A 23,066-nucleotide genomic window follows, 5' to 3' on the forward strand; every position below is an offset into this window, starting at 1 on the left:
CAAACTGTGGTGCTGGAGAAGACTCTTGAGAGTCCCTTGGGCAGCAAGGAGATCAAACCAGTCAGTATAAAGGAAATCAACCCCGAATATTCATTGGAAGGACTGATGCTGAAGCTGAAGCTCCAATACTTTGGTTACCAGATGCAAAGAGCCAACTCACTAGAAAAGACCCGGATGCTAGGAAAGATGGAAGACAGGAGGAGAAGGAGATGACAGAGGATGAGATGGTTGGATGGCATCACCGACTCAATGGACATAGTTTGAGCACACTCCAAGAGGTACTGAAGGACTGGGAAGCCTGGTGTGCTGCAGTCCACGGGATTGCAAAGCGTCAGACACGACTGAGCAACAACTGAACAACATGTTCATCTGTACAGTTGAATATGCAAATAAAATCATTCTGACCTCTTCATTAAAATGCAGGGAGCACTTTAGTAACCTTTTGGAAAGGTTGACAATGTAAAATACCTTTGGATTTAAACATTTTAGTTCGGATAGGTCCACCTGGCAAGTGATACTAATTGGGGAGGTTTGATTAATCTCTGAATCGAGGGGAGGAGATGTCTCACTGATCTTGGATGGCCAAGGCAGGCCTAAGAACTAAACGTTCATCTAGAAACAGCTGCGGGGACAACAGTGGCCTCTGGGTGGAGGTTCTTCCTGGGGCAGCCAGACTGCCCAGATGGCCTTTCCAGATCTGGGAGAGGCAGGCTTGTCACTGAGGTGGAGGGTAAAAATAGTGCTGTGTGGGAGGCAGCTGGGCCCAGAGGCACTGGCTTCCTGGTTCTAGGGCAGGAGACAGCCCGCAGACAGGCACCTTCTTGGGCTCCTGAGTCCTGGGGCCTGGATGAGGGGGGAGTTTTTCTCCAATATCAAAGCACACTCCTATATTCACCATTCGTCCCCCTGCCCTCCCTGCCCCCATGAGCAAACAAATTGCTGGAACTGGAATGAGCTTGGGCTGGGTTATAAGGTAGCTAAGGGCTGAAATTCTGGCTGTGTCAGTTACCAGCTCTGTGACCTCAGGCAAGAATTTTCTCCTTTCTGAGCTTCCATTTTCTCATCTATCCAAAGAGGCTCATGGTTTCTCTCCGTAAGGCTTGCTGTGAAGATTAAATAACAATTTCCACTATCCTGCAGCCTCATTCTTCCATCTCTCTCCCTTCCACCAGGTGCTCACCTTCCTGCACGTGCTTTTTCTTTGTTTCTTTTTGACTCCACCCTGTGGCACGTAGGATCCTAGTTCCCGGACCAGGGATGGAATCCACACCCCCGTGCATTGGAAGCGTGGAGTCCTGACCACTAGGACGCAAGGGAAGTCCCTCCAGCACCTTCTTCAAGAGTGGCTCTGAGGCAAGCTAACTGCGTGTCATGAGGACACTCAAGCAGCCCCTCGAGAAGGTCTACACAGCCGGGCACTGAGCCTTCGAGACAACAGCTGTGTTGAGGAATCACGTTAGAAGTCAATCCTCTACCCCCCACCATGGAGCTTTTATGTGACTGTGACCCCAGCCAACCCCTTGACTACAACCTCATGAGAGACCCCCAACCCAGAACCACTCAGCTAAGCAGCTTCTGGTTTCCTGGCCCTCAGAAACTATTGCAAGATAATAAATATTTGCTAAATTTGAGGGTGATTTGTGATGCAGAGATAAATAAGTAACGTACTTACCTTTCAGGGTTATTGTATGAATTAAGAGTTAACGCAGGACTGCCCTAGTGAGTGGCTCAGTGGTACAGAATCCGCCTGCCAATGCAGGATCCCTGATCTGGGGAGATCGGTCCCACATGCCACGGAGCAGCAAGGCCCGAGCCCCACAACTACCGAAGCCCAGGCGCCTAGAGCCTGTGCATTGCAACAAGAGAAGCCACCGCAATGGCAGCCCGCGTCCCACAGCTAGGGAGCAGGCCCCGCTCACTGCAGCAGAGGAACAGAGCCTGTGCAGCAGTGAAGACCCAGCACAGCCAACAGTTAATTAGTTAATAATAAAAAGAATTGAGGGCCCCAAAGAGCTTAAAAAAAAAATGTTAATGCAAGGAGTTCCCTGGTGGTCCAGTGGTTAGAGCTCTGAGCGTTCACTGCAAGGGCACAGGTTCAGTCCCTGATCAGGGCACTAACATCCCACAAGCTACATGGTGTGGCTTTAAAAAAAAAAAAAAAGCCAATCAAATGGCAACCAGACTTTCTGGGACCAGTGCCTCCAGAAAGGGCAGAGGGAGAAGCAGAAGGAGGGAGTACCTGGCTGGGTCCAGGCTAGGTAGGTCCCCACTCCTGAACTCTGGGGAGGAGTCTGACACACTGAATATACATACAGTGGCCAGACTGTATATAAAAACAGTGCTCTGACTCACTACCTATAGCAACAGCCCAGGAAGCCAAATCACAGCCCTTGTAGCAACCAGCCCCAAACAGCCAGACATTGATCAATAACAAGCTTCTCTAATTTTGCCCCCACTTTCAACATAGTACAAATTGGAGAAAGTTAAATATGCTCCCCTAACCAATCACACGGGACGCCCCTCATCTAGTCTGCCCACCTACACCTTTTCCAAGGCAGCAGTCTCCAATCAGGGCATATACGAAGGCTACCATCACCCCCCTCGCCCCCACTATAAAGCTTTCCCACTCCTCTGCCTGCCTCTGTGTGTCTGTCAAACTCAAGTAAATATGGCTGACTTCCTCACTGTAGCAAACTCTGGAAAAATAGAGTGCTCATTCTCCTTTGGGTGATCTTTGCTTATTTCCACAAGACCAAGTTCTCTCCCTTCCTTCTCCCAGGTCACAGACGTCTTTCTCTCCCTCCAGGTGTCCAGAGAAAGCTGCTCAGGGATGATGGGGGACAGTTACAATTGAATGTAGCTTTGGATGTGGTATATACACACAATGGAATATTACTCAGCCATCAAAACGAATGAAATAATTCCATTTGCAGCAACATGGATTGATCTAGAGATTATGATATGATATCTATGACATCCCTTATAAGTAGAATCTAAAAAGAAATGACACAAATTAACTTACAGACAAAAAAGAAACAGACTCACAGACTTTGTGAAGGAGCTTGATTGCAGAGTGGGAGAAAGATGGGGGGAAAGGAGAGTAGGGAGTTTGGGATGGACACGTACATGCTGCTATATTTAAAATGGATAACCAACAAGGACCTACTGTATAGCACACGGAACCCTTCTCAATGTTATGTGACAGCCTGGATGGGAGGGGAGTTTAGGGGAGAAAGGACACGTGTAAATGTATGGCTGAGTCCCTTCGCTGTTTGCCTGAAACTATCACATTATTAGTCAGCTATACCCCAATACAAAATAAAAAGTTAAAAAAAATACTGTATGATATAATATACACGTGGAATCTAAAATAGATGATGCGAACCAATATATCTACAAAACAGAAACAGACTCACAAATGTAGAGACCAGACTTGGGGGGGATAGAGGAGAGAAGGAATGGGAATTTGGGATTAGCAGACACAAACTACTATATAGAGGATGGATAAACAAAAAGGTCCTACTGTATAGCACAGGGAACTATATTCAACATTCTGTGACAAACCATAATGTGGATGAATATGAAAAAGAATATATTATATATATATGTATAACTGAGTCACTTTGCTGTACAGAAGAAATTAACACAACATTGTAAATCAACTAATTTCAATAAAATTAAAAAAGAAAAGTATAGCTTTGGAACAGGATAGATCTAGGCTCAAACTGTGACTCTGATGCTTAACTAGTTGTGTGGGCTTAAGGAAGTCAACCACTCTGAGCCTCTATTTCCTCACATCAAGGACACAGTCACTGCAAGAATTCAGTGAGGGACTCCCTGGAGGTCCAGTGGTTAAGGCTCTGCACTTCCACCACATAGGGTATAGGTTTGATCCCTGGTTGGGGAACTAAGATCCCACATGCATGCTGAATGGTGTGGTCCAAAAATAAAAAACATTCATTCACTGAGGTAATATATTTGATGCACTGAGCATACAAAAGGTGCTTAATAAAGGAAAGGGCAGACTTCATAGATGGCATACGTGGTAAAGAATCTGCCTGCCAATACAGGAGACATAAGAGACACAGGTTCGATCCCTGGGTCGGGAAGATCCCCTGGAGGAGGAAATGGTAACCCACTCCAGTATTTCTCACCTGGAAGATTCCATGGACAGAGGAGCCTGATAGGCTACAGTCCATGGGATGGCAAAGAGTCGGGCACACAGAAAAGGCCAGCCGTCAGCCTCCTCACAGCCTCTTCCTGAAGTAGGCAGGACCCCGTGCCTCATCTTTACTTACCCTCCCCCACCTTTCTGCGCATCTGGCAGCTTGACTGACCAGCTGGATGGAGTCAGTCATGGGCTAAGTCCGGGGTACATCAAAGGTCAGAGGTTTGTCTCAGAAGAAGGATGGACAAAGGGTATTAAAGTATTTCTCCAACTGGTCAAAAGCAGAAGAGAAAGTGTCCAGGCCGGATACCGTTCTCATTCTGTTCTGTCCTGGCCCTGAGGGGTAGTCAGGGCAGGGAGACCCCTGCCCAGAAAACTCTTGAGTGCTCTTGTGCCAGACTGTGTTCCTAGGACTGCAGAGGTGATCTGGGTCTTTCTCTAATTTCTCCTCTGTGTGTGTGTATGTGTGTCTATGCATATGTGTCAGTTTCATCTTTAAAATGAAAAATTCACTAGCTTCACAGGACACACACACACAAATTAGTGTTCTGCTAACAATGAGGGGGTAATTTTGAGATGCTCACCTGCTGGAGACAGCCTGAATTCCCTCCCTCCAATTTGCCAGACTCTTTCTTTCCATCCATGTTTCTCTCCTTCTCCTGCCATCCCTGGAATCCAAGCCTCCAGCCAGCCATCTTTTGCCTAGACTGTTGCAACAAGTCCTAAAGGCTTTCCATTTTTTCTTTTGATTCAGCAACCAAAGAATACAAGGGTGAGAAATTATCCCCTATCCCCTGAATTCACACAATGATTTTTTAAATATTGACAATGACCAGGCCTGGGAGCAATGCACTCTTTCTCCCAGTGGAAGACTGGAGTGGAAACTGGTACATTTCTGGAGGGCAATTTAGTCAGATGTAATTTACTGATTCTGCAGGTCCATTTTTCAAAATATGATAGAAATAAAAAATTACAGGTCCTGTACAAAGGTATCTCACCAAGTTCTTTATGGTAATATTGTTTCTGATGAAAGAGAAAGAAAAAAGAAAGAGAGAGAAAAAGGGGAAAGAAGGAACAGAAACAAATCAAATATCCAAAAATAGAGACTTTGGTTCAATAAATTGTAACAGTATAACAGTCTATACTTTGAAACACAACTCCTTCTCTGAAAATGATATCGCAGACCAGTAATTCTCAAAGTCAGTCCAGGAAGAGCAGAAAGAGCATTTGTTTGAAATGCACAGATTTACCGATTGGGAAACTCTGGGCTGGGCCCAGGAATCTGGGTTTTAATAAGCTCCTGTTGTAGATGAATATTTATCACCACGAAAGAATAAACTGTTAAATGACAAAGGATTACAAAACAGCATGTACAAAACAGTATGTATGAGCAGTGCATCCTTATTCTGAATACATATCTAGAAACACATAGAAAAAGGCCAGGAAGATTTTGAAGCAAGGCGGTAATATGGACACTCCCTGGGTAGTAGGATTATGAGTTTTTAGATTTTTCTCCGTTTTCCGAATGTGTACTTTCTAACTAGTTTACAGTAATGTGGCTTTGTAACAAGGAATACAGAAAAAACGCAATAACCTATTTTTAAGTTAAGAAAAACCACGTGGGGAGGGGTGGGGACGAGGTGGGAAGGAGGCCGAGAGTACTCCTCATATTCATGGTGGAGGCGAGGCTGGGGCGACCTGAGTCGGGGCAGTGGGGTTTGGCGGCCACCCACGGCCACGGCCACGGCCCATTGAAGAGGGGAGGGGGGATACGGCGCAGAGGAAAGGAAAGGCTGCGCTGCAGGGAGAGGATGGGGGGCGGTGTTCTCTGCAACTCCTCTGACATGTAGGAAGGCTTACCATGACCTCAGTAAAGAGCGGAGAAGAGATTTACGGCAGACTTCAGGAAGAACTTAACTGCAGAGAGCATCAAATCCCAGAAGGGGCTCCTTGGGGCGATTTTTTCCGGCTGGAGCAGACCAAGGATGCCTTGAGGGTGTCGAGCTTCGCCGACTGAGGGCGGGGCTGCCCTGATCTCCCGACCCTTTCCAACCTTGGGACACAGGCGGAGATGCGATCGCTGCGGGATCTCCCACCTCCCCCTGGACGCGGCGGGGCCTGGGGGAGCTGAGGGGGAAGGCAGGAAGGAGAGGGGGCGGGGCCGTTGCTAGGGGAGGGGCGGCTGGGCGGGCGCCGAGCGCAGTCGGTGCCTAGAGGCGCGCTGGGCTCTGCGGCTCCGGCTCGCGCGAAGCCTGTTGCTCGCCTCTGCGGGCCGCCGCTTCCCGCCAGGTGCCCCGGGGCCGGCGGCCGGAGGGGGTGAGGCTCGCCGGCAGCCCCCAGCCCTCTCCCTCTCCCCGCGCTTCTCCTAGAGCGGGCTTCTAGAGCGCCGACGCCGGAGAGCCTTCCAGTGCGCCCCGGACTGCGCGCCGAGACCCCCCGGGCGCCGAGCGGCGATGAACTCGACCTTCCTGAACCACAGCGGCCTGGAGACAGCGGGTGGCTTGGGCGGCGGCGGCGGCGGGGCTGCGCTGGGGAACCGCAGCCACGGGCTGGGCACGTGGCTGGGCTGCTGCCCCGGGGGCGCGCCGCTGTCCGCCAGCGACGGGGTCCCCGCGGGGCTGGCACCGGACGAGCGCAGCCTGTGGGTGTCGCGCGTGGCGCAGATCGCCGTGCTCTGCGTGCTGTCGCTCACTGTGATCTTCGGCGTCTTCTTCCTGGGCTGCAACCTGCTCATCAAGTCCGAAAGCATGATTAACTTTCTGATGCAGGAGCGCCGGCCTTCCAAGGACGTGGGCGCTGCCATCCTGGGGCTGTACTGAGCGCCGCCTCTGCCCGCCCTCGTCAGCGCGACTGGAAGACCGAGGAGAGCTCAGGACCCTAGATCCTCCTTCCCGAGCTCTGCCGCCGCCGCCTCCGGGAGGGCAGCTCGAGGGGCTCCCACCATCCCCGACCCGCAAAGCGCCACGGGGCGCCCACCCCCAGGACACTGCAGGACTCCAGGCGGCGCGGGAAGGGACTTCCACACCAGACTGCGTGCGGTCCAGCCTTGGTGGGCAGGATGGGGGTTCTTAAACTGTTTTTTTTTTTTTTTTTTAAGTTCTGGACAGGGTGGTGGGAGAGGCTGTGGGAAGCAGCTTGGGGCTGAGGTCACTCGCGTGGGAATTTTGTGTGTATGTAGGTGGGGTGGGGTGGGGTGGGGGCCAGTTCCGAGCAGCATGGCGAGGTGGGGGAGAGTGCAGTTGTGGATGAATCTGAGTCACTGAGATTGTTTGGCTTGTTGGCCTGATTTCGCATTTGAGAAGAGATCTTTTAATAAAGCTACAGCCGTCGGGGGCTTCCTCTGTGGGGTGTTGTGTGTATGTTGAGGCGTTTGTTGGCGGCGGGGGCGGTGTGTAACCTAGGAGCACGTTAAGCAGGTCACAGGACGCCTGGCCGCCGGACTGGGCAGCTATGGGGGATGGTCGGGGTCTCCTGAGACCCCACTCCAAAGCCGGGAACGGGGCGTGGGGTGGAGGGGGGGAACTGCCCGTTTTCTACTGCTGCCAGCCCAGGCAGGCAGGTCCTGCAAGGACGGCTGGACAGCTGGTGAGGTAAATTAAATCACTGGGAAATTTGAATCTATTCTGTGAGATGGAAAAAATAAATAAATCAACGACTTGAATTCAAAAGGGAGAAAATAGCAAAAACAATACATCAGGAGAGTGGACAAATGAAATGTAATTGGTGTGTGGGGAGAGGTCTAGATGGAGGTAAAATTTTCATGATAGGGCCAAAAGCCCCAGCTCAGGGCTTGTTTGACTCACCCTTGTAGAGGGTAGGTGAGCAGATTCTGAAGATTTGCCTTTGCAGTGTGGGGAGGGAGGGTGTGGGGGAAGGGGGATGTGAACTTGGGAGAGGGTGTTGTGGTTTGAAGGACCCAGGATGTTTATTTATTTATTAAATTTTTTGGCTGCAGCCCTTGGCATAGGGTGGGACCATAATTCCCCCGGCCAGGGATTGAACCCACACCCCCTGCACTGGAAGGTGGAGTCTTAACCACTGGACCGCTGGTGAAGTCCACACCCATGACGTTTAAAAGGGAGCAGATGGCCTCCAATGCAGCTGGGTTGGGAGAATTTGGAACCTGCCATTATGAGATTTCCCCTGCTGCCTAGAACCCTGGCATCTTTTACAGGTGCAGAATTTCCATAAAGCCACGTTAAGCAGTTCGAACCTTGGCACTCACTGGCCAAGGGGGAATGAGTGGCTCTACTGTCTGCAAGTGTCTGGTCTGGGGAAGAACTGAGCCTGGGGTCACGGGGACAGAAGGAGAGAAAGCTGGGCTTTGTGGCCCATGTATCCCCCTGAACCCTAGTGCCAGCCTGACTCAGGCACCCTGGTGCTTGGAAGATTTGAGGGGAGGGCTCTAGTTGATTTCTCTCTCTCTCTTTTCCCTTTCACCATGTGTGGAAGTGAAGATGAGTGAGATGGAAGGGGACTGAAGCCTTACTTGGCTTTGGGAAGATATGTATAGGGCACGACTGAAGCAACTTAGCACACACACACACACACACACACACACACACACACACAGAGGGCACAAGGCCTCATGTCTTCAGTACTAGTTCCGTACGGGGTTGGGGGAGGGCAGGGTATCTCAACAAAAGCGTAGATGCTCACTGATTATGAAGGACCCAGTATTTTCCTGGTCCTGAGACCTCCTGTGTAACCACAGTCATCAACATCAGGATATGTCGCCTTCCCATCCACCCCCACCCCACCACCCCAATCTCAGACCTAGGAGAGTTCAAGTTCATCCAATTAGGCCAATCCAGTAGAGGCTAGGGGCCAGAAACTATTTATAAAGGATAGTTTATAAATAGTTTTGATCTATACTTTTGGATGGATCAAATTTGGATGGCTCCATTTGATCCACAATGTGGAGAATGTTCTGTTGTTGATGGCTTGGGGTGATTAGCACGCCTGATCTGGGAAGAGCAGCCTTGAGTGATGGGGGCAACCTGAGTATGTAGCTTTTTGTAGCACAGGTGCCTGGAGCCCAGTGTGATGAGATGACCTGGAGAATGTGGTTCAGAGAGCTGCAGGCATTCGTGGGAAACCCAAATGACCGGAAAACGGTAGTTTCAGGAGGGACACTGAAACTTAGTTTTCTGGCTGACCAAGTTGGAGCAAACAACTATGAGAACTTCCTTCTAATGAAATGGATCTACGACTAGGGCAAGAGGAGGGGATTTAAGAGTTAAGTTTCCTGAATTTGCTGAAAAAGGAAAGCCTTAGTGGGGAAGCTTTGCAGGCTTTTCTCACTGTAAAGAAGAAAAAGGACAACGAAGACATCCCTACCAACATGCCTGTTTGTCCCTCCATAACTGGCATGCCCCTGTGCACAAGTAGGGACACACAAAGCCAGGCTCAAGCCCCAAAGAGAAAAACTGCAAGTGTGAGTGGCGTCCTGGGAAGGAGTGGAGGGTAAGATCTCATTTTTTGTCCATCTCAGTTCTCCTGAAGCCCTGATGCCCTGCAGCGTGTTTACCAGAGTTGTCTTATATAAACCTCGGGGGCGGGCACACTTGGTTACGTAAGAGGAAGCATCACGCTCTGGGGGAAAAGCAGGACTAGATCAGAATCCTGAGGCTGGGGCACGGGGTGCTGGATCGAGAAGGGGTCTAGTTCTCCAATGCTGTCCCCCCACTCCCCATCGCTGGGCAGAGAAAGATCTTCCAACAAAGTCTGCCCAAGTTTGAGGGGCCAGGTCTCTGGGGATCCTGGGTTCAGAAAAGAAGTCCTGGACTATTCTTTGAAATCCTAGTCACCCTGCTTCCTAGCCCTGTGACTCTGGGGAAGTAACTCGACCTCTCTGTACCTTAGTTTTCCTTAGTTTCCTCTGTGCCTTAGTTTCCATTTGTAAAGTGGAAGCCAGGGACTTCCGTGGGGGTCCAGTGGTTAAGAGTCTGCCTGCCAATGCAGAGGGACACAAGTTCCATCCCTGGTCTGGGAAGATTCCACATGCCTCAGGGTAATTTGGCCCATGTGCTCCAACCACTGAAGCCCACACACCCTAGAGCCTGTGCTTCGCAACAAGAGAAGCTACCGCAATGAAAAGCCAGCACACCACAACTGGAGAGTAGCCTCTGCTCAGGGCAACTAGAGAAAACCCACGGGCAGCAAGGAAGACCCAGTGCAGCCAAAAATAAATAATAAATAAATAAACATAAAATGGAAGCCATAGAGCCCATAGCTCCCATGAGATGATGAGTTTAGGTAGCCAACACTGTGCCTAGCACGGAATAAATAGCAAATAAAGATAATTACTGTGACTGTCATGACTTTTGTTTAGGGTATGAACGCTTCCCCAGCAAGATATATTTGGTTCTCTGAAAAGGGATCCTGGACAGAAATCCAGTAACTTATATCTGCAATGTAATTTGTTGTTTTCAAAGCACTCTCATAAGCAGGATAAAAACAATGTATCACATGTCTAGCCTGCAGAGCTAGCACGGAGTGCCCACCCCGCAGAGGACGGTTTCATCACTGCTCCCATTTTGCATGCTCTTGTTTGCTGTCCACAATAGCGTGGTGAGTAAGAGCAAACACTCTCCCGTGTGCCAGTTTAAGGAGTGGAAACTAAGGTTCTGTTTAAGGGCCTTGCCCCAGTTCATCCTTTGTACCTGTGTCTACTGGGAATCTCCAGGGCCAGGTACTGTGTGGGCACCAGGGTGAGCAAGTGGGTAGCAGAGCTGGAGTCTAGCCTGGCCTGCAGCCCCGGAAGCCCCAGATTCTTGCTGCACTCCTCAGGGCAGCTAGCCCTTGGGTACTAAGCTAAGGGTCTCGCGGATGAGGTCAAACCCTTCACTTTCCTCCTTCCTTTGAGTCAGGGCTGGAATATTTGGGGTCAGTTATGCCCTAACTAGTACGAGAGGTCCCCTGGAGTGGGAGACAGTAGGAAGGGCTTACATCACAGCATCCACTCATCTTCCCACTTGTTTGTCTGAATCACATTCACACAGAGCCAGGCTGGGCTGACTTCCAGGAGTTGCCCTGCCTGATCTCTCCCGAGACACCCACTCGGCAGCAGACCAAGAGCAATCTGGAGTGTTAGGGAGGTTTAGAAGGGAGAGGGAAACATGAGAAGTGGTGGACACAGACGAAAATGGCCACAGCCAGCATTCCAGTGCTGGGGGAAAAGGGGTGTGTGTGTAGTTTATATTGGGTTGGCCAAAAATTTCATTTGGGTTTTCCATAAGATTGTATGAAAAACCCAAACGAACTTTTTGGTCAACTCAATGCAAAGGAATTTAGTAGGATCTCTGAGTAGCATCCCTTGAATGCAGCTCACAGTCCTCTCTTGTCAATCAAGATCTAACCAAGTACATGGGATGTCCAGAACCCTGAACCCCAGCTCAGGTCATGCCAAACCAGGCAAGTGCCCAGGACTCTGAGTGAGCAGCTGAAAAGTGAGGGGGCTTTCCTGAGGCAGTACCTGCTCACCCTTGCAGCTCCATGGTGTAACACAACTGCATCACTACACTACCCTTGAGGATCGCAGCTGTCTTCTCTGTGTATGTATTTTCTGTGGCAGCAAGCATGATGCTTTATTTTGTTTAGGGACATCACAAAACTGGGTTGAACTGAAGACACAGCCTCTGCTTTCAAAGAGTGTCATGGCTCATATGGATCAAAGACATATAATCAAATAAACAAAACACAAGGCGGGTGAGCGCTCACTTCAGTTAGACGCAAAAAAAATTTCACAGTAATGATTCCCCTTTTAGGTGCTAATATTGCCATTTAGTGAAGATCTTCCACATGCCAGGAATAGTGTGGAGCACTTTTCATATTTGATCTCATAATCCTTTCTGATTTTTTCATAACCCAGATCTAATCATTCCTGCAAGGCAGAGATTGCTGTCATCTCTGCTTAAGAGAACAAGGCTCAAATTGTTTAGGCCATTCCTCTGAAACCACAGTTAAGAATCCATAGAACCAGGGACTTTCCTGGTGGTCCAGTGGCCAAGACTCTGGGCTCTCAATGCACAGGCCCTGAGCTCAGTCTCTCGTCAGGGAGCTAGATCCCACATGCCACACAACTCAGAGTTTGCGTGCTACAACTAAGACCCAGCACATCTAAATAAATAAATCTTTTTTAAAAAAGAATTTATAGAACCAGAGTCCAAATTCAAATCTGGTGGTGGTGGTTTAGTTGCTAAGTCATGTCCAACTCTTGTGATCCCACAGATTGTAGTCCACCAGACTCCTCTGTCCATGGGATTTCTCAAGCAATAATACTGAAATGGGTTGCCAATTCCTTCTCCAGGGGATCTTCCTGACCCAGGGATTAAATCTGGGTCTCCTGCATGGCAGGTGGATTCTTTACTAACTGAGCCACCAGGAAAGTGGTGGTAAATTCAAGTCTATCAAGATCAAAAGATATTTGACAGGTTAAAGGATAGTTTGGGAGTTTGGGATAGACATGTACCCACTGCTATATTTAAAATGGAAACCAACAAGGACCTGCTGTGTGGCACATGTAACTCTGCTCAGTGTTATGTGGCTGCCTGGATGGGAGGGGAGTTTGGGGGAGAATGGATACTTGTATATGTGTGGCTGAGTCCCTTCACTGTTTATCTGAAGGTACCACAACATTGTTAATTAGCTATACCCCAATACAAAATAAAAAAAAATTATAAGGAAAGATATTTAAGGTGAAGAACTGGCATATTTCAAGATTTTGATTAAAATTCTGAAATTAAAACATGCCTTGATTTTTCTGTTTCATTGTTCAGGATATGAGGATTTTCATGAGCACTTCTTACTTTTGTTTATTGCAGAATGTGATGGTGACTCCTTAGTCAAGAACTAGTATTGTTACTGATGATGAAAATAATGAGGAAGTAATGAATGACTCATGACCATCATTAAACATTAAGTTGGCAAGGAAAGCTACCCAAGACACTAAGAGTAGAAAGAGAAAGAGGGTTAGGTCTTAATGGTGCCCTAGATACTCACTCCAGCCAGCTCTGTGTCATCATAAACATCAGGATAGTAAAGCAAATCCATAGCATTGCTGGGAAACAGAAGGGGTGTCCTCGTGGACTAGAAACCACAAAGATCTCCTGGGAGATAGGTGGCAGGTTAGGTCATGTTGAAAGGAGTGCCCACAACCCACAGATCACGCAAGTTAAGGTCTGCCACCAAGGAGGGGAACACCTCTAGGGGTGCCCCAAACTGGGCGGCATGGGCAAGGGAAACAGGAGGACACTCTTGGGGTACTGCAGAGGTTGCAGTCAGAAGAATCAGCTCCCTCTCTCCTTGTCCCAGCATTTCTTGCAATCAGAGGCAAGTCTGAGGCTTTGTCATTCACAGGACACTAGGGACAATACAGAAAAGGAGACTTTTTTTTTTTTTAAATGGCCATGGTGAGCCTAAGATATACTGATCTGTGAAGTTTAGAAGAGGTTTGCAATGACAGTCAGAGGGCATATCTGCCCCCAAGACTGCTCTGGGTCCTTGATGCCGTGGCCCATCTATGCTGAAACCTGCCTTGTTATACTCCTGACTGCATACTCAGAATATGAGATGCTTCTAAAAGTGTGGTTTTACATTAATTTTTCTGCAATGTATGTATTGGCAGTCACATGTGTACTTTCCCAGAAGAGTGATCTGTAAAGTGATCCAATGAAATGCCATGGAAATGAAACCTGGAATGAGGTTGCCATGGTAACAAAACTGTTTCTAAAAGGCCACATCACCTTGGGGAAACAGTGAGCTCCCATCAAAGACTTGAAGTTTAGAGGCCAAATCACAAACTTTACCATCAGGGCCGGGTGCTCTTTCAGTTCCTTTTTGCCTCTCCTTTTTTCTTTTCTTTTCTTACCATCCCCAAAGACAATGGACTTGAATTGTCCATTGTCCAGACTTGGATTCAAGCTCTGGTTGTATCATTAGTAAGTCATGAGAATCAGGTATCTGAGGGCCCTGAAGAGGTATGAGGAAGTGGGCTGCTGGCGGTCCTTTCTATTGACCTGTCATGTGACCTTGAACAAGTCATTCTATCTGTTCCTGGGTTTTCTCCCATGCAAAGTGAGTGGCTGGACTCTAAGATCATTCCAACTCTTTTCTCTCTCTCCCGTGACACTCTGCCTTGACGGGCAACTGATCTCTCAAGTAAATTACTCTATAGGTCCGAGGAGCTGTCTGTGGTGCTGAACATCTGTCCGTTGAGCTCCTGGGTCACATCTTGTTGTCAATAGTTCCTGGTTATTCTCAGCACTTCCAGGGACTCAGGAGGCCTCTATCAGGAGTTGGGAGACCTGCTTGCAGCTGGAGAGAGACTCCAGAGAGTCTTGGTTTTCAGAGAGCACTGGAAGAGGAATCTGGAGAGGGTCCTAGCCTGATTCTGGTATTTGCTGTCAGTGGATTTTTTATGAAGTCACACCTTCTCTGTGGGCCTTTATTTTCTCATCAGTGAAGCTAAGATGGGGACTAAGATGATCCCTAACACCTGATGGGCCCAGAAGCTTGCCTGGGCTACCGGGGAGAGGACAGCCCATAAAGATTCAACCCTTCCCCATTTGTCCCAAGGCTTGGGATTCTCTAGTGGGGCTGAGGATGAGGAACAAAGCACACTCCCTTGTTAGGAACATATTTTCTTTCATTTGGAAGAAAAGACAGGCAGTGAGCAGATGTAGCATTTACATTTTCTCAAGTGACAACTGAACACTGAGGATGATTAGTGCTTGTTATGTGTCAAAACTATAATAAAATCTCCAACTTATATCCTCTGCCTACTTATCTGATCATCTTTCCAGAGTCTGCTTCACTCTACAGTAGCACAGGATGAAAAAGACAAAGAAAGGAAAGCTCGAAGCGAGCTCACCCTCTAAGGGACACAGACACCACAATTTGGTCTGAAACACCTTGTGTTTTTCACTCTTCAACGCCCCCACTTGTCAGCATAAAGGGATGGTTGGGAGCGTGGAGTCCATAATCAAGAAGGGCCCTTGATACAAGCCCTGCTTCTGCTCCTTATTAGCTATAAGACACACTTTCCAAGCTTCTGTTTCTTCATTGGTAAAATGGGGGTTAACGCCACAAACCTCTAAGTGTTGTTGAAGGGATTAACATCATTTATGAAAATGATTAGCAAGCACAGTGTCAGCACACATTGAAAGTTATTGTCTTGATTATTTATAGCAGCATCAAAAACTACCCCCAAAACTTCATGGTTTAAAATGACCCCTGTTTTGGGACTTCCCTGATGGTCCAGTGGTTAGGAATACATCTTACAATGCAGCGGACAGGGGTTCTACCCCTGGTCAGGGAACTAAAATCCCACATACCATGTAGCACCTGAACCCACACTACTGAACCCACATGCCACAACTAAGATCCAATGCAGCTCAATAAATAAATACTAAAAATAAAATAATTGTATTATCTTTCATGGTTCTGTGGGTTGACTGGGCATCCGCGGGTCAGCTGGGAAGTTCCTCAACTGCATGTGACATCAGCAGGAGCTGCAGCCATCTAGGGGTCATCTGGCTAGAGTGTCCAAGTTGGTGCCTTGGTGGGGACAGATGGAAGTCAGGGGTCAGCTGGGATGGCTGAGATGGGATGGGACTTCTCTCCTTTCCTAATAGTCTCATGGCATCTTCTTTTCCATGTGGTTTCTCCACATGGTCTCTGCAGCAAGATGGCTATACTTACTATTGACACATAGCAGCTTTCTTCCCAAGAATGTAGAAGCAGAAGATTTCAAGCCCTCATAAGCCTTAGGCTCAGAATTGGCATATTTTATGCCACATCCTACTTGTCAGTCTGAGTTCCAGGGCCAGTCCAGATCCACTGTGGGAGAAGAGACTATATAAGGTCATCAAATCTGGGAGGTACGGCTCATTGGTGGATGTTTTTGGAAACCAACTACTACATTGATCAATAAATGATTTTTGTTATTGAAATTCCAAGTATGCCACTACCTTATCTCGTTCTCAGACATATCACCTCTTACTGGGTTTGCAGAGTCATTGAACAAGTATTTGTTAACTGTATCATCTAGAGTCATGTGGTTACCGCCCTAACTAGTCCCCTAGGACATGCATCACATTTCTGCTTCTCACTTATCACCCCACAGGCCTAGGACAGGGCTCTGCATACAGCAGGTATTAAATAAAGGCTTCACACTTTGTTGGGTATTAATATTTTATTTATCAACTTTATTTTGGTTAATATTTTCTTTGTGTATCTTTTTTTCTATCCTTTCTTTGCAGGTTTCTCTAGCAATATATTTTAGGTTAATAAAATACAGCCGGATTAAAACATATATGATCTTTTTACGGGTGTGTTTTCTCTGGTTTCATTTCTTGTGATAACCAATCTATTTGGATTTATTTCTATCATCTTATTTAGTGTTCTGTTTTCATTACTCTTTTTATTTGCTTCCTTTCCCCCCTTCCTTTCATGCCTTCTACTGGGTTGGAAGTTATGCATTTTATTCCTGTTCTTATAGCAGTTACCTTCAATTTTTAATAGCATCTTTGATGAAAGAGTCTAAAATTAATCAATATCTCTGTCTTCATCCTGGACAAAACAAAGACTTCAAATGTTTGATTACCTCACCCATCTACCAAGTTTTCTTCTCTAGTATTTTATTTCCACCCTATTTTTTTTAATTCTCCCCAAAGTAGTCAGAAATATGTCTCCTTTTTTTTGGCCACACTATATAGCTTGTAGGATTGTATCAGGGATTGAATCAGTGCCCTTGGCAGTGAAAGCACAGAGTCCTGACCACTGGACTGCCAAGGAATCCACACAAATATGCCTTTTTATTTTTAAAACTACATACAGTGAAATTTATGGGTTTTTTGGTGTATAGTACGAGTTCTGACAAATGATTCAAGTTGTGTAACCATCAACACAACCAAGATACAGAACAGTTGTACCAAACACACATCCTCCTCCTGCTGCCTCCCCCCCTCAACACCTGACAATCACTGATTTATTCCCTGTCCCTAAGGTTTTTCTTTTCCAGAATGTCAAATCGATGGAATCATATGATTATGTGGCCTTTTCAGTCTGGCTACTCACACTTAGCTTACTGCATCCACATTGCTCTGCGCATCAGCAGTTCACTCGTTTTTACTGTTGAGTAGTATTCTACTACATGGACTTATCAAAGATTGTTTCAATCAAATCTTGAATTTTATCTGTCTTCCGTTGAAGTACATTTGGGGTGTATCAGTATTTGGTGATTATGAATAAATTCAATATAAACAATCATGTACAGGTTTTGGATGTGTGGATGAGTGAAGCTTCCTTTTCCCTTCTCAGTACCTAGGAGTGCTGGGTCTTATAGACTGTGGGGTCATAAATGTTTTCAGCTCTGCAAGAGGCTGCCCAGCTCTTTCTCACACTGGCTGCCACGTTTTGCGTTCCCATCAGGAATGTGTGAGCGTTCAGGCTGCTCTTCATTCTCACAGCACTTGGTAATGTCAGCGTTTTATTGGTTGCTTGTTTTTGTATTTTGTTTCTTTGTATGTGTGTTCTTTCTAGTATGTAGGTTGAGATATCTCACTGTGAGTTAAATTAGTATTTTCTAAGGAAGGATGGTGTTGAAAATCTTGTCATGGGGTCGTTTACCATCTGAATATCTTCTTTAGAGAAGTGTGTCTTGCTCATTTTTTAAAGTTGGGTTGTTGGTTTTCATTATTAATTTTTGAGAGTTCATGGCAGATGCGTGATTTGTGAATATTTTCTCCCAGCCTAGGCCTTGCCTTTTCATTAACAGTCTCTCACAGAGTTCCACACCTCTCCCATCCATTGCCCACTCTCACCCCTACTGCTGTGTCCCCAGTACCTAGTTAGCGCCTGTGTAGTAGGAACACCACAAATATCTGTTGAGTGGATGATGCAATGAGTGAATGGGGGAGCTGAGCCTTCTGGTTACTAAGGAGGTGATTCACTTTGGTCCAGGTTTACATCACTTAGGTCTATTGCATTTTTAAAAAATAGAATTTCCTTAAAGTTAATTTTTATTGAAGTATAGAAGACTCTTGAGAATCCCTTGGACAGCAAGGAGATCAAACCAGCCAATCCTAAAGGAAATCAACCTTATGTATTCACTGGAAGAACTGATGCTGAAGCTGAAGCTCCAATACTTTGGCCACCTGATGCGAAGAGCTGACTCATTGGAAAAGACCCTGATGCTGGGAAAGAGTAAGGGCAGGAGAAGGGGGCAACAGAGGATAAGATGGTTGGATGGCATCACTGACTCAATGGACATGAGTCTGAGCAAGCTCCAGGAGATAGTGAAGGACAGGGAACCCTGGCGTGCTGCAGTCCATGGGGTCACAAAGAGTCGGACACAACTGAGTGACTGAACAATAGCTGCTTTATAGTGTTAAGGTAGTTTCTGCTGTATAGCAAAGTGAACCCGCTACACGTATACATGTATCCCCTCTTTTTTTGATTTCCCTCCTATTGCCTTCTCTCTCTGGTTCTCTGTTCTACAAGTGGCTTCCTGACCTTTATTTTGGTTTCCCTGGTCTCCTGACTCCAAGAAAGGGAGCTGCTAGAGCATGAGTCGGAGAAGGCGATGGCACCCCACTCCAGTGCTCTTGCCTGCAAAATCCCATGGCTGGAGGAGCTTGGTAGGCTGCAGTCCATGGGGTCGCTAAGAGTCGGACATGACTGAGCGACTTCACTTTCACTTTTCACTTTCATACACCTGAGAAGGAAATGGCAACCCACTCCAGTATTCTTGCCTGGAGAATCCCAGGGATGGAGGAGCCTGGTGGACTGCTGTCTATGGGGTTGCACAGAGTCAGACATGACTGAAGTGACTTAGCAGCAGCAGCAGAGCATGAGTAGTAGTCCAGTGACTGAAAAGGCAGCCTCCATACCGTCCATCCTGAGTTTAGAAGTGGCATTTTGGTTGCTCCTCATTGAGTTTGGTCAGTCCTGAGAGACTGGCCACTTTTGAGTGTCCTGGGCAAATAGGGCCTAGGACCTAGGGACCCTTCCTAGGGTCCTGACCCTACTGAAGCCAGGACCTTGGTGAGCACTCTGAAGTCCACCCTGTAAAGTCCTGCCTGAGGGCCCAGCCAACACTTCTCGGATGGCCTCACTCTTGCATTCTCTTCCCTGCTCAGTCCAGAAGGCGGGATGTGTGTGTGTGTGCGCGTGCGCGTGTGTGTGCGTGTGCACCCCAGAGTGGAAAGATTGGCTTCTGGGGACCTCCAGGGATGAAAGGACTTTCCACAGGTAGGAAGATAAAAAGGGAACAGAAAAATTTTGCAGGTGGAAAGGGGGATGGCAAAGGAGAAAGCTGGAACCAAACGAGGGCTCAGGAAATACTCTGGCTTAATCCCTTCTCACCATAATTCAGTGTAACAGAACTGCTATCCATGGGGGCTGGGAGACAAGTCCAAATGCAGCGCAGCCTTCTTGACTCTAGAGATAGAGCCAATTTGTCTCTTTTCTTTGTTCCCAGAAGAAAGATGAGGAACCTGTCCTTTCTCCAGGGTTTTTAGTGCAGCCTGACCTATAGGATCTGATAGTCAGTGGCTATCAGAGTCAATGGCTCTTGAGCACTACCAGACAAAGAGAAATAATCTTAGAAGTAGGGGTGGGTGTGGGGTGCTACTAGTGGATTTGGTTTTTTTCCAAAAAGCAGGATACTTTTCCTTTTGATCCAAACCTCTTCTTAAAAATTTAAAGATTAGAGGTCACGCACTTTGCTGCCTGCCCTTAGTCCATCTGTCCACCTGTCTGCTGGTAGGAAGCAGATGATGCTTCTGTTGCTAAGATACCCTCTGCTCTCATCTTCCCGTCAGCTCCTGATGCTGCTCTCTGACCACACTTAGGTGCCCCCCCTTGCATTCCTGATACTGACTCCCTTGCCCTAGGATGCTCTGCCTGTGGAGGAGAGTCTCGGTCAGATTTTGTTAAGCTGTTCTGCATGGATACGTGGAGAGCTCTTGTCTCTGCACTGGACTTGACTTTGGTAAAGCATTTCCCATCTCACTTGACTCACTCAGTCTTGTATTGGTTCTTCAAGGTAGATTGTACATTCACTTCTGGGGAAACAAGGAAGAGGGGGTGGAGTGAGCTAGATCCCAGTCATGTGTGGAATCTTCATGGATTGGACTCAGTCCTCAGGCAGGCTCAAACTCCCTGGAGCCCCTCACTTCCCAGGAAGTTGGGTCCACCCCTTGTCCCCATCCCACAACCTCCGGGAGACAGGGAGAACTCTGGGCCACCGGAAGTGGGCGGTGGGAGGGATGATGCACTGATGGCCCAGCCCTCACCCCTGAGCTGACGCATCCCCTGCAGGACACTGAGGGTGCTCTGCAGCCAGGCCTCATCTTTAAGGCTCCTTCCAGCTCCCCCTTCCAAGTGTTCTTGGCTGAGCCAAGCTCTGAGATGCCTTGGTTTCTGCCGTCAGCATTTCCTTCAGTTCAAGAATAAAAGGAAGCCATCCTCTGAGTCCCCACGCCTGTCTCCCACCCCCAGAGTCTTCTTTGCTAGTTCCTGCTGTTGCGACTGTCAGGAGTGGATTTTTGGGTAATTGTTGCCATGGAGACCCTGTCTTGAGTTATTGGGCAAATGCTTCCCATCTTTATCCTTATTTGGTATGTGATAGGAATGCGGGTAAACGGTGAGGCTGAAGGTGCTTCACCTCTCTCCTCTGCCATGGAAGTTGGTTTACCTGGGCCCAAACTTCTTGGTAGCCTGTACCCCATCCCTGCCTTCTTCAAGGTCCCTTGAAGGCCAGTTGCTGCTAAAGGAAAGGAAGTTCTGGGCAGCTGAGGACAAGGAGACCTGCTCTCCAAGGATTGAATGGGATGGTCCAGATCTGGTGAGCTCTGGCAGCAACTGATCTCCAAAGCAGTGGCCCAGGCTCCTGGAGCCATCATCCCCTTGGGGAATTAAGCCTGAGCTCCTAGTACCTTCGTCCAAGAGATGAAGCCTGTCTAAAAGTCAAGGAATCACTCACCTTGACCCCAGCTCCAACCCACTGCCATAATCCTCACCACGCACGCCTACCCCGCTGTGGCACCCAGGCTTAGCACCTCGCCTCCGCTTCCCCCAGCGCCCGGCTTCCCACGTGCAGATGACTGGATCACCAGCACTATTTTTATCACATCTCTTTCCTATTCAAATGCGGCCTCGTCTCCTCGTCGCTTTTTCCACCCAGTACAGACTTGACTTGTATTGAAGGGCTTTCATCAATTCCTTCCTCTCCCACCAAACTAACCAGCCCTTTATGTCCTCTCTGTCTCACCCCTCCTCACCTCGGCTCCCTGCTCTCTGTAGTTCCAAGTCAGTTCTCCGAGGGCAGCCTCTTCCACCCCCTGCCCTTCCCCGCCCACACACTGCCTTTTCTCAGGTTCTGTCCTTCCCCAGTGACTTTCTCTGACTCTCACTGGGAATCCATCACCTTCTTCAAGACCCTACCTTAGCATCCTTTCTCCATCATGGTTCATTGCACAGCTGCTGCTAAAAAGGCTTGAGTGTTGGGATGGGGGCAGGGGGTACCAAGACAGAAGGGCGTGTTGAAGAGAGCAGGAGGGTGGTATCACGTCCCACCAGCACTGTCAGCTACACAGGCTACTCCAGGGCTGCGGTCCAACAGGAGCCACGAGACGGAAAACATATGGCCGCCCCCTCGGTGTCTACGCAGATTTGACAAGCTTCCCAATGAAGGCTTCATTGTTACCCAACAGTCAAGGAACAAGGGAAGCAAGAACGTCTGTAAGGCAGAATTCTGGCCTCGTGTGGGGAGACTTCTGTTTACGTTGCTACACAGGAGGGAACAGGATCTGAGTTAGAATAGAGCAGGAGCTGGTGAACAGCAGATTCTGCTCTGGGACTAATCTTGTGGACTGTTCTTCAGTTTTCCCTTGAAGGTTAAAGTGGATCCTCCTGTGAATGAGGAGGGTCACTTACTTGTCTTCCTCCCACTCTCCATTTATAATATGATTCAGACTGGATTTTTCTTGCCTTGCTGATGAGGTTCATGAGGCATGGAAAGATGATTCTAAATTGTGCAGTGCCTCGTCTGCTGTGAGAAGCAGCATCTGGGTTCCCAGACTAGCAGGGGAGTTCTGCCCGTCTACTAACCCCTGCCCCCAGAAGATTCCTAGTCTGATGGTAGAGACACAGCCCCTGCCCTGAAAGCTCTGAGTCAGTTGGCAAGGGGTGGGGCAGGAGGGATCACACACACACACACACAGAGCTATGCTCAAATGATACATCTAACCAAGAACAACTGGAAGAAAATGTTAGCAAAAGCAGGGAATCGCAAAGGTAGGCAAGATGACGATGTTAAGATCTGGTCTGGAAGGCTTCCTGGAGGAGGTGAGTGCTGAAGGAATGGTTTGATGACGAGGAGAAGGGATTCCAAGAGAAGAAGGCAAGCATGCGTGGCCTGAGACATCTACAGAGGACAGATGGGTGTGTGTCTTTTAATGAGTTTGGTTCAGAAATCAAGTCCTTCCAAGCTCTACTCTGAAGCTTGATGAGATAAACAATTGGGGTGGGAGGCTCAAGGCCTACTTGAGTTAATGTTTATTGTCTGCTAGCTTTGCAGGTAGCATCTTATAATGTAAATACTAATAGCTTGGGAGGCAAGAACGGAGACAGACAAAGGCATGGCTTTGGTCTTGTATAGGATTTCCTTCTGAGCCTTCAGTGAGACAGAAACCCAATGTAAACCTGCTTAAGTAGGAAAGGGATTTCCTGGCTCATGAAATTAGGAAGTTTTGAGGGCTCAATCCAGGGGCTTAACTGACATTGTCCTCTCCCTCCCCTCTCCCCATGTCTCTCTCCCAACCTCTCTCTCCCTCTCAGCTTTGCTTTCCTCTTGGAGGGCTTCGTTCTCAGGCAGCCTCTCCACATGGCT

General features: G+C 48.0%; 2 protein-coding genes across 5 annotated transcripts in view; one reads left to right on the plus strand and one right to left on the minus strand.

The window, feature by feature from the left end:
• Positions 1–6,294, minus strand: part of LYZL6 (lysozyme like 6) — a 30,068-nt gene extending 23,774 nt beyond the window's left edge. The window contains exon 1 of one of the 4 annotated variants that reach the window (XM_069541633.1): positions 6,029–6,294. The gene's annotated coding sequence lies outside the window, so the exon portion shown is untranslated. The remainder of the gene's footprint in view (positions 1–6,028) is intronic. The other 3 variants (XM_069541629.1, XM_069541628.1, XM_069541635.1) reach the window with 3 other exon arrangements.
• Positions 5,819–7,511, plus strand: RPRML (reprimo like). Its single transcript, XM_069541636.1, has one exon. The coding sequence runs from the start codon at positions 6,622–6,624 to the stop codon at positions 6,985–6,987; it is 366 nt and encodes a 121-aa protein (XP_069397737.1). The 5' UTR covers positions 5,819–6,621; the 3' UTR covers positions 6,988–7,511.
• Positions 7,512–23,066: the final 15,555 nt, after the last annotated feature.

This window comes from Ovis canadensis, chromosome 11 (genome assembly GCF_042477335.2).
Source record: "Ovis canadensis isolate MfBH-ARS-UI-01 breed Bighorn chromosome 11, ARS-UI_OviCan_v2, whole genome shotgun sequence".
NCBI lineage: Eukaryota > Metazoa > Chordata > Mammalia > Artiodactyla > Bovidae > Ovis > Ovis canadensis.

Coding starts and splice junctions, on each gene's coding strand:
- RPRML (XM_069541636.1), top strand. CDS start 6,622: ATGAACTCGACCTTCCTGAACCACAGCGGCCTGGAGACAGCGGGTGGC.